The sequence below is a fragment of the Rutidosis leptorrhynchoides genome, chromosome 2, assembly GCF_046630445.1.
Source record: "Rutidosis leptorrhynchoides isolate AG116_Rl617_1_P2 chromosome 2, CSIRO_AGI_Rlap_v1, whole genome shotgun sequence".
Lineage (NCBI taxonomy): Eukaryota > Viridiplantae > Streptophyta > Magnoliopsida > Asterales > Asteraceae > Rutidosis > Rutidosis leptorrhynchoides.
The window spans coordinates 245,884,766-245,896,659 of NC_092334.1; the positions used below are offsets into that span (position 1 = coordinate 245,884,766).

Sequence of the window (11,894 nt, forward strand, 5' to 3'; positions counted from 1 at the left end):
GTGTTTATTTAATAGGACACTTTTTAAAATAGTCTTATAAAATAAAATATCATAGGACATTTAATTGTCATAGTCGTATTATATCACCAGCTAATAGGACATTTGATATGTATGTCAAATCATTTTATATATTTAGAACACGTTGATTCTTTAATGCTAGTATATACTGTTAATTAATTTAAAACATGTCATCAAATAATAAGAACTTAAGAAGTTTGACATTCTCTGTGCAGATGCTTAATAATAATAAGTGTACGTGTACGAAAGAAATTGTGGTTATCCAAATTGGTTTAATTGATTATTATCATATAACCGACTTACTCGTAACTCGCCAGTGCTAATTCATAAAATTGTTTATACAGAGTTAAGTTATACAGACGACATATCACTTAAACCTAACAACAGTGCAAGATATATCATCCTTACTGTTTCTAGCAAGTGCTTTTTTAATAAGTTGCTTTGCTCTTGAACTCGGATACTCGTCAGCGTTTACACATTCCATACCCTCTTCATTCGACATAACATGAAAAAACTCAAAACTTATAGTGTGCCAAGATTTGACCCATCAGATGGGAAAAAATGACATGATAAGTAGTAAGCTTACCATGATGTGAGTAAACCTATTAACTTTCATTCACACACACCTTCAAAGTATCCCATCAACAACACTTCCTACATATTCCCATAGAAAAATTCAGTCAGTAAAGAATTCTATAATAGCAAATAATGAAGTCAATAAATGTGAATCAGTAGTATTGGCAAACTCAATATATGGCTAACAGAAACCATTAAGGTGTACGGTTTATGTCCAATACTCACCAGCCTTGCTATAACAGTAGCATTCAAATTTTCAACAACCACCAGAATTGAAAATCGTAATTACCTAAAAATGTCTTTAAAATGGTGCAAGTATATGTGTAAAGATTGAAGAAACGTACCTTGTTTAACTTTTGTGGCCACGCATAACAAATTGGGCAACGATTAGAAACAAAACAGCCACCATGTCCGATAAACATCACCAGGATAATTCTATCAAATAATTTTTTCAACGATTAACTTAACAAAAAAGTAAGGTATCAAGGGAGCAAAATACCAGACAACGTTCCTAAGATGATCACAATTAATGCATCAAAAGCTATAAAATGAAAAAAAAAATTAGGCCACAGTAATCCGACGCAACCCATTTTTCCCCGTATGAAAACTCGATACCAAATATTACACCAAATGTTAACAACATTATCCTCAATCTTCATGACTTCAATAAAATTTTGAGAAAACTTACAACACAATTCTTCATGTGCCTATTTACATTAACTGATATCATGCGATCCAAATAAATAGATGAGCAGAATGGATCTATTTACATAAACTTTTGCAAATACCCACCTGTTTTGCAGCCAATCCCTGATGATTTGGCAAATGGCAACAATAATATTTAGAATAAAATACAAATATAGTTTAACAAATATAAAAGGATAGTTCAATCAAAGGAAGAAGAATAATACAACCTTGAATCCTCAACCTTGTGAAAAGCAACCTGAAAAATTAAGCACCAAGAAGCGTTAACAAAATTTAAATCAACCAACATCAACAAAAGACCAAGAGGCAGTGACAATGGTAACATATACTCATTCAGTGAAAGTGCTAGAATAAACCTCACAAATATTGAGAGGTCTAAACCCCAATTCACAGCTTTGGGCTATAATTTTTTGAATCGAGATTAGGGCTCGAAAAACCAATTCACAGCTTCCCCTTTGGATTAATCAAAATATACCCATTCCAGTAGTATATAAAAATTGTATTCGTTAGTTTTAAAATTAATCATGTTTGAAGTTTTCTTAAAAAAAAAGAACTTTGATTAAACACAAATAATATGTAGCTAATATTGTTGGATTTCGCCAAAGCCAAATTACATCAGATAAGTCATTCATGAATTATGATGAATAACTTACGCATAATCTGTAGCATTTGCAAATGCCAACAAATTATGTACAGCTCACATTATCTATTTTTTTGAACTGATCATGAGTTCTTAGAACAAAAGTTCATAAGAGGTACACATTAAGCCACATACCAAGCAACATTCATCTTCCTGAAATTAACTATAATTCGTCATTTGTGCACAATCAAAAGAAAGCAGGCCACAATGAGGTGTGGAGAATCATGTCAAACAAGCATCTTCATAATTCCATCATACCTTATCAAGCTTGTTAAAACTACCACAAACATTACACTCCATCATACCCTGATTTGTAGCGTCACGCAACCGAGCCAAGGTACGCCACAGATCTTTTGATCACACATAATTCACAAAGAAATACGTGTGTGGGAACTCGTCAGCCCATTCCATCACATCACCATTTTCCCCGTTCATTTCATCATCATCCTCATTCATATGTGTTTCATCATCAACAATTTCTTCTTTTTCATTCTTACCATCGTTTTCCTCTATATCAACCCCATCTTCCTCACTTTCAGACCAATTCACCTACATTTTTTACACTTACTATTCTCCTAAAACAAAACTATAATTGTCACTCAACCTCTTTTGCCTCTCAGAATACTTAAAGTTCACCGGAAAATAACTCAAACAAATCTCTCTACCTTGTGGCACATCATGTATAATCCTATTGGTAATCTCAGTATTCTTACCTGATTCTGATCCAACAACATGCATTCCGAAAACAATAATGACTAAAAAATGACGCAACCTGATAAATTCCATACGCTCTAACCGACCACTCCTCTCGATCTTCCGAGTACAGTTCCATTAATCCAAATGCATTTAACTTATCTTTTACAATTCAAACTCTAACTAGCTCCATACGGAACCCTAAATTCAATAGATGGATGACGGCATACTGAAGAAATAAGTGAATGGAGAAAATTAACCGATTCCGAACTGATATAGATCCTTGAAGAGATAGTAACACTTGAAAGTATTCAGGTAAAACTAACGAGATTATAAGCAGAAAATAAAAAAAATAAAAAATAGCTTGTAACTGGAGTTCTAACGGAAGGAGATGGTCAGAAAAGTATTGTCGGAGATGAATTAGGGTTTGGCAGGTCCATGAAGCAATTGATTGGCAACTATTAGTATGAAACTGGGAGCTACAATTATTAGAGCAAAAGATGATTGGTGAATTTTGTGAGATTGTGATGAAGCAATTGGAACAGAATGCATGTTGTTGTGGTTGTTATAGTGAAATGGAAGGGCTAAGTACATAACCGTTGGAGTATCACGGAGGATGATTTGCCCCCTTTTAAGGGCGGAGAGCCACCATAGCTCTTCCTATTCCGTTAATTTCCGTCACAACAACCAGAGGCGGTGTCGACATGGCTAAAAGAAATACCCCGGATAATATTAGGGGTAGGATTTTGAAGGTGAAAAAAATATTTTGGTGGGAGTGTTAGAATATTTTGAGAGAATGAGGGGGAATATTGGCGCTAATTTTTGGGTTGTGTCCCTCCCTAATCAATAATTACTCTTTTTCTTTCTATAAAAAAATTAAAAAAAAAAAAAAAAAATTGGAGCTAGTTAGATGTATTAAATAACAGTTCTGCATGCGTTTTTCATACCTTTCTTTTACCATACATTATTTAGACGTGTTAAAGATGTGTTATGTGTATACATGCGTACACCTCACGAATTCGAGAAATTATATTTATCTACATTTATATTTATTTTCAATATTAATATTAATATTAATATTAATATTAATATTAATTACTAATTAGTAATAACTTATTGATTTGGTGGTCGCATAGGGTGGTTTGGTGGTCCGGTCATGGTTCGTTGAGTCGGTATGGGGGTGGTTCATTGGTCCGTTACTGGTTCGGTGCTGGTCTGGTGTTCCGGTGGTAATCTTGTGTTCCAGTAAAAGTTAAATTGCGTCTACCGCCACCCAACACCATCATCACTCACCACCACCCACCACTACCGCCACCTTTCGCCACCAGCATCACCCACCACCAACATCCACCACCACCACACCCCTCAACCACTACCACCACCACCACTACCATCACACGATCTAGCAACAAACCACACAACTACAAAATGGACCGACATAACCACTAAATTAACTAAATTATACAACAACACTACAACTAAGGACATGCGACCACTAATGCCAACCGGAACATCTACAAACCACAAACAGAAGAGAGGCAGATTCTATTTTTACAACAAGAGTCGTCATGATAAGTATAACAAGTCTTAAACAAATCTATATGTAAGATTACTATATAAACACAGTGGCGGTACATAGAGCAACCCAAAGGGGGTATCCGCCCCCCCTGGATTTAACGGGGAAAAAAAATTTACACAAAAAAAAAATACCAAAAAATAAGGTTTTTTTTTAGTGTTTGTCCCTGCTGACAATGAAAAATTTATTAAATTTTTAGACTTGCCCCCTCTGTAGTCGGGTTCAAGTTCCGCCACTGTATAAACACGTGTTTATAGATAAGATTACCACAAACCACCACCATCAATCAACATCACCAACCACTACGACCAACCGATACCACCAACCACTATAAACCACAACCACCACCTATCACCACCACCATAAACCAGCACCACAAATCGCCACTGCAACATACCACCACCATCACCCACCACCATAAACCACTACCATCAATCACCATCACCAACTACTACCACCAACCAATACCACCAACCACTATAAACTACACCACCACCTACCACCACCACAACCCAGCACCACCAATCGCCACCACAACATACCACCACTACCAAAACCCACCACCATCACCCACCACCACAAACCACCGCCAACCACCACCACTACCAACACCACCAACCATCACAACCACCACTACCACCAACCACCACCACCATCATGCGCAACATCATGTTCCTTCGTGTTTTGGTATATGCATGGCTTTTTTATTATTCCGGTTCTCGGCGTCTCGTCGGTGGTCTAGTTGTTTTCGCTTTTTTCCTTCTCCCTTACATCATTTTGTTGATCCGGACAACTAGTCTTAATGTGAGTCATTTATTACCTTGAATCGAGACTCTATCAATTCAAGCCCATTAATCTTTCAACGTGACCCAAGAAGTAGTTTACGGTTTCATGTTTTAAATTCTATTACCCCCGTCCCAATTTAATAGTCCTGGTTTGACTTTTCAAAGTCTTTATTTCTTAATTATGACTTTAATAACTTTATTTGTATAATATAATATTTGATGAAAGTTATACCAAATAAAAGCACATACAAAACTTAATTTATTCATATAGATTTTATCAAATAATATATAATATAAGAAAGTTACTTAAATCAAAGTTAAAGATAAAGAGTTTGAAAATTCAAATATAACTATTAAATTAGGATGGAGGTAGTATTTAATTTGGTTATTAAATAACTTTTTCAATTTCTAGCACTTTTGGCTACATGTTTTATATTAACTTGTTTTTGCTAGTTATTATATTATATATTATATTATGTTATTGTAAAAATAGTAATGTAAATAGTTGTGATGAGACGAAACGAGTAAAAAATATTTCACTCGACCAATAAAATCTATTTTAAATAATTGTTAGTTTTACTTTGTACTTAGTACGGAGTAGTATTATTTTAGTATCGAGTAGTACTCCGTATTATTTATAATTAGAAATTTAGAAAATTTCAAAACCCTTAACTAAATTTCAAGTATCCGCCTTTTTTATCCCCAAAAATTTCATCCGTAAAAGTAGCAACCATCCTACAAATTCCATTTTGAAGTTGTATAGAATTTACGATTACGATTTAATCGTTCCTTCTACTCTCTACGCGACCTTCTTCAACCCTAAATCGTTCGTTCATGCCTCTTCGCAGATGGAAAACGAGACTAGTGACTGGTACGTTCCTTCAATTATTCATTGCAATCGATTGAAGATGTTGGCCGCATTTAGGGTTTTTATCTAAATCTGTATAATCGATGGAAAGTGCGGCTATGAATTAGGGTTTCAGTCGATTAATTACATATAGAAGCTAATTGTTTGATTGAGTGTGATGTATGCAAGATAGAGGACTATATATGCTTGATTTTGTTCGATTATGCTTGATGTCTTTCATTATGCATACATCTTCTTTAAGTGTTTGATTAAGTCTGCTGTAACATAAGCTATATATAGATTATAAATAATCACTTATACAAGAATGAACATAAACATTGAATGTTGAATCTATGAAACAAAAATTATTATGTATGATGTATGTATAGATTATTTTCAGTAGCTAATTGTTTGTTAAAGGTTCAAGTGTAGTATTTAATGGCAGGAGCATCTATGGGTCAATTGACGAACTCTACTTCTTGAAAGTAATTGTTTGTTTGCTGCTGGTGTTAGGGTCAATCGACGAACTCTACGTCTTATTAACCATTAATGAAAATCAATTTAGGAATTATCTAATTTGTCTTTAAGCTAATATTAGAGATCTGGCACAAAGATTAGGTGAAATATACTAACCTATAGTCAATTTTTCGCTTAATTTCTATCTCTTATGTGCATCACAACATCTGCTTGTGTCTTTTGTATTAGTAAAGCGGGGGAGCAGACAAACTAACTGAATGAAATGGGTCAAGAACGTGGCACCTCGATCAAATTCCGAATCACTAACTTTTGTTGATTCTTAGCTATTTGGGATTCAGAGAATAATCCCACCACAAAATTACGTATGTTGACGTTTTGGTCCATTTCTATTAGAAGTCTGTGCGTGCAAGCAATGCGTAAGATATGCATACACAAAAAACTATTTCTATCACTATAAAGATTCGAAGAAGTCATATTATAAGTTGAATGCAATGAAATCAGATGATCCGAATAAGTCATTTTATAAGTTGAATGCATTACTTCATAACTACTAATAGTCGTAACATACAACACCGTATTGATTGTAGTGGTTAAATTGGTATGAATGAGCAACCTATGCCTACTGACCAACCTACCTCACGCAAAATGGAGGTTCCAACTTCCAAGTAATTAGGTGAGCTACTATAATATGTTCATTGACATGTTGGGATAATGTTATGAATGCCTTTATACAAAATTTGTTTTTGTTTTTGTTTTTGTTCTCTATGAAGTTAAAAGTTACTGCTTTGTTAAGGTTTGTTTGTTTTTTAAATTTGTGAATAAGTTATTTGCTTTGTCATTTGGTGCATGTTGGAGTGTTAATCGGTAAGACCGAAGATACTATTAGGACTTTAAAAAAGTTATTTGCTTTGTCATTTGGTACAGGTTTGAACATAAAATTAAATAGTAAAACGCTATGCTTTTGATTACTCTAGTATTTAATTAGATTTGGATGCCATAGTTTTCATTTGCAGTGGTTAAATTGTTGTTTTTTATGGCTCTTTGCACCTGTGTGATGATAAATTTTGTGTGTTGCAGTTACAATAAATGTTTCTTCGTTGGGTAACAATTTTCTTGCGTCCATGCTTCTGTGATGATGTGCGTTGCAAATAAAATAAATGAATTATGTCTTCGCAGAGAAACTCCTTAGTTAAAGCCATGCCAAATCATTTCTTCTGATTATAGTTATATTAAATGAAAGAAACTACTCAAATGTTGGCATGGCAACTTAAGAGTTGCAACCATTCTGATCTGCTTTCCTCTACTTGGAAGCATACATTTTATAACCCCGATTGCTACATCGTGATTGAAAGAGCGATTGAGGGCTTTGATTGTTTGGTATAGCTTTTACGCGTTGGATTTCTGCAATGCTGGTACGCTTCATGTTACTTTAACGCTTTTACTTTATGTTTTTGGTATTATTTTTTATTGTCTTGCGTTAGTCGCTCAATGTATTCATATGCTTTTAAGAGTTGCTTACGTTTTTAACATGTTGTTGTACTCAATTTTGGATTTTAAACTGCATGGCTGCCTTTTATGTTCGTAGTATTGACGGAGTTGCTTTTTGGGTTTTTAGCATTCGTTTTGTACTACAGGTTGTCTGCTTTTTTGCGATCTCTTGCGAAAAGCATTGTTAGTCAAGGTAAACGTATCTTTTGTGCTGCGTGTTGACTAACATAGTATTGGTACTTTTTAGCTTTGCGTATTCTTAAATATCGAGTTATCTGATTTTTTTTGTTACGTTTTTACTATGGATGTTACTAGATTTTGGCATTGGTAATATCGTTGTGGGTAACATGTTCTGTATACGCTGAGTTTAGTGTTAGTTAGTTTCGTACGATATGATGGGTAAAAAGATTTGTAGAAATTTTGAGGTTCATCAGTGTTCTACTATGGCTTTAAATTTTAGATTGAACTAGCAGTTAAATTTTAGATTGAATTTTTTTTTAATATGATCTTGTCAAAACTTTGTTTTTAAGGTGAGCATGGCTTAATTAGCTAAATAATAAATCAATTTTCTAATATATCTAAATCTTAGATATTGGATGTTAGTTGAGCACATGGTTTTGATTTGTAGCGAAGGTTCATTTCATGACTTCAAATTATTAAATCGGCACTTGAATAACAAAAGGCAACAGGCGGTGGCATCTGCTACTTGAATAGCTGTTATGTCTTAGATCTTCATAGTAGCTGTTGGTTCTGTCTGATGTAATTATGATCACAAACATAACAACGAGTCAACTGAAGATTTTTAGTTGAACAAAATAATGACATCAAAAATGCTGTTGCACTACTGGTAAAGGTGCTGGCTACCTAAACTAGCTAAAGACCTTACATTCAGCTTTTCGTAGCATCCAACATGTACCATGTTAATTCCGACTTTCATATCTGCTTATGTTAGTATTATCGTTGGTTGTCAGGTGATGAAATAATTGTCTTTATTCGACTCCTGCTTGAACTACTTTCGTTAGCCAAGAATGCACAGGTATGTTGCTGTGTTTTTCTTTATTTAATGATACCTTTTTTATTGACACGTGTTAGTTACTCTGTTTTTTTTATGCTACTACATTTGTTTTAAGGATACACACATGTGATGGTTCTTGGTATATTCCTATCGTTAAACTCGCAATTTTTCTAAATTTTCAGGTGGAGACTATATCTGTTCAACGAATTACAAATGCAACATCAAGTAGGTGCAACAAAGACCAAGACCCTTCATGATGCATGTGACCGAATGGTGAGTCCTGTTTTATCTTCCTTTAATGCAAAGTTGGACAAATTATGTTTCTGATATCAACATAAAGACCCTTCAACTTCCGACTATACATGGATGGTTTATTTGTAGGTGGTATGAGATGGTTGATAAAGACATGGCCGGTCCTGACTTTTTCGATGCCCTGGGCGAGATTGCCGAAATTTGCCCCTACTCAGTTTCGTTAACAAACAAAAAAAATTAATATTTTCTATGCTGATTTTAAGTTGTTTTGACGGTCTATAAAAATTCACCCAAAGAATACCGCTAATATATTTACTAAACACAATAATACTACTTTTTGAATGTTTGTAATAGTGATTATACACATCTTGTCTCCACACCTATACAATAACCATTCATGTTCATCTAAAAATTTTAGTAGTTTTAATCTAGTACTTATTCAAACTATAAGTATATTAGATCTAAAGTATATTAGATCTAATATTGTTTTACACATGTTTTGAAACAATATTAGATCTAAAGAAAGCCAAAAAATAAAAATATTTAATGTTTTAAATACTGTTTTTTGTCAGTACGTTATTCATTATAAAAGTAAAATGTACTTCAAATATAAGGGTTGAATGAAATGAGTTTTATAATACAGAGGGTCAAATGAGGACACCAAGAAACATATTAAGGACTTAAATGTTACTTCTACTTTAGTATAGGGCCATTAAAAGAAAATAGGGCATTAAAATTTAAAAATCAATGAATATAGTCTGCTTTACTTTGTCTTCCCCACAAGTTCATCATATCATCTGCAACTTTAATGGAGTTCAAATGGTGTGTTCACATATCAAAAATTAAACTTTTAACTTTTCAATTTGATTTCAATAGTTAAGACTAATAAACTATTTAAAACTCCTTTATAATCAAATTATTATAGCGTCAAAAAAATAAATTTCTATAAACTAAAAAATTAAGAACCTAAATTTGATGCCCCTTGATTGTTGATGCCCTGGGCGGTCGCCCGACCTGCCCATAGCCAGGCCCGGCCCTGGATAAAGATACATACTGATCCAAGACGTTGTGCGTTGCTTTTCATTGTCTTTACTTTTTTGTTAAATGTTATTTTAAGTCTTTATATGTTACATTATTTATGAGTTTTTTATGTTTAGTGTTTTCTCTGTGAGTTGATTCTCAGACACCCTTTTTTGATCCATCTACACACTTTTATTGAAAGTGACCAATTTATCCTTCACAATAATTTACCTATTTCACCCTCTGACTATTCCAACATAAAATTATAAAACCCTTTTTATACTACTAATAAGCTAATAAAATTTCACACTAATATTTAACCCTAACATCCGTCATCTCCATTCACATTCGTTCCTAATTTTTCCAATTGATAATTGTTCATTGCTATTGTTGCTTCAATCCCTCTTTTATGGAAACACAAGTTAAACTTCTATCTCATTGCCGTTGATAATTTTTCATGAGGACTAGGTTTTTTATTTATTTATTTATTTATTTTTTTTATTTTAGTACTAGTACTTATTAGTGAAACAACTTTTTCACAAAGCATTGTGTTCTGAAGTATTAATCTACTAATCGAGGCAAAAAAGTGAATAAATTTTGTGTGATGTCCTTGTCTTGTTACTGTTTTGAGATAATAGAGATCTTTGTAATTTATAAAATTTTTGAATTTTGTGTGATGTCTTTATCACAAAGCATTTTTATTATTAGTTGAATATGGTTAAGTGGGGTATTTCTCAGTAGGACTACATATGTGTAATTGTGTATAAAAATGTATGCCTTATAATTGTTACGTAATCTCAGTAGGACATATGATTGATAGGTAATGTTTTATTTGGTGATAGCAACATGGTAGTTTAGGCTCTCTTTTTTTCCCTTCTAATAGGAAGGTCATTATGGAATTTCACAAATTGAGAATGAAGAATTGTACCTAAAAACATCTAAGTTTGAATCTTCAGATGCTTTATTAGAGAGTGCACGATCATTTTATTATGCTAAAGGATATGAGATAATTATTCGAAGTTCAAAACCGAATAAAAATATGATTTTGCAATGTAGCCGAGGTGGTTCATATAGAGACGCATTGGGTATTAAAGATAATAGAAAGAAAAAAACGGTATCTGTTTTGATTGGTTGCCCATTTCGAATCGAGGGCAAACGGAGTAATGGTTCTTGGATATTCAAGTTACACAATCTGAACCATAATCATGAACCAGCTACCGATATGTCCTGGAATTCATCATTTCGTTGGTTTTCTTCGGATGAAAAACAAACTATCAAAGAAATGACATTGGCTGGAATACCCCCAAGACAAATTCTTGCTTCTTTGCGTCAACAGAACCCAAACTTACCAGCTATATCAAGAACTATTTACAACTTCAAGAAATAAATGTGTAAAGATAACTTAGGAAATCGTTCGATAATTGGTGCATTATTTGAGGAGCTTGTAAAGTGTGGATATATGTACGATATTTTACATAATTCAGAAGGCCGCATAACCCGCTTGTTCATTGCCCACCCTTTGTCAATTAAATTGGCTAAAGTCTTCTCAAATACGTTTGTGATAGATTGCACATACAAAACTAATAAATATAAGATATCTCTTCTTGATATCATTGGAATTTTGTGCTTCAATACCTCTTTTTATTCTGGTTTTGTTTTCTTGGAAAAAGAGGATGAAGAAAACTATATTTGGGCATTAAATGTGTTCAAGAAAATTTTAGGTGAAGGTAAGCAACCAACGGTAATCATGACAGATAGGGAGTTGACTCTAATGAATGGCATAAAGGATGTGGAATCATGTG

General features: G+C 33.5%; 1 protein-coding gene, 1 long non-coding RNA gene and 1 pseudogene across 3 annotated transcripts; 2 read left to right on the forward strand and 1 right to left on the reverse strand.

Moving 5' to 3' along the window:
* Nucleotides 1-343: 343 nt before the first annotated feature.
* Nucleotides 344-3,413, reverse strand: LOC139891732 (histone-lysine N-methyltransferase ASHR2-like; annotated as a pseudogene).
* A 2,260-nt stretch (nt 3,414-5,673) lies between these two features.
* LOC139891735 (uncharacterized) lies at nt 5,674-9,162 on the forward strand. 2 transcript variants are annotated; one of them, XR_011773815.1, is made up of 4 exons: nt 5,674-5,864; nt 6,551-6,990; nt 7,395-8,841; nt 9,003-9,162. It is a non-coding gene; the product is annotated as an uncharacterized lncRNA (long non-coding RNA). The 2 variants fall into 2 exon arrangements; XR_011773816.1 differs by lacking the exon at nt 6,551-6,990.
* A 64-nt stretch (nt 9,163-9,226) lies between these two features.
* LOC139888626 (uncharacterized) lies at nt 9,227-11,479 on the forward strand. Its single transcript, XM_071871624.1, has 2 exons — nt 9,227-9,286; nt 10,976-11,479. Exons 1-2 carry the CDS (start codon nt 9,227-9,229, stop codon nt 11,477-11,479), a joined length of 564 nt encoding a protein of 187 aa, XP_071727725.1.
* Nucleotides 11,480-11,894: the final 415 nt, after the last annotated feature.

Bases quoted from the DNA above. Each gene is read 5' to 3' on its own strand.
- LOC139888626 (XM_071871624.1), top strand. From the start codon at position 9,227: ATGGCCGGTCCTGACTTTTTCGATGCCCTGGGCGAGATTGCCGAAATT. The intron at 9,287-10,975 runs GTTTCGTTAACA...CCCTTCTAATAG, and splicing joins CCGAAATTTGCCCCTACTCA to GAAGGTCATTATGGAATTTC.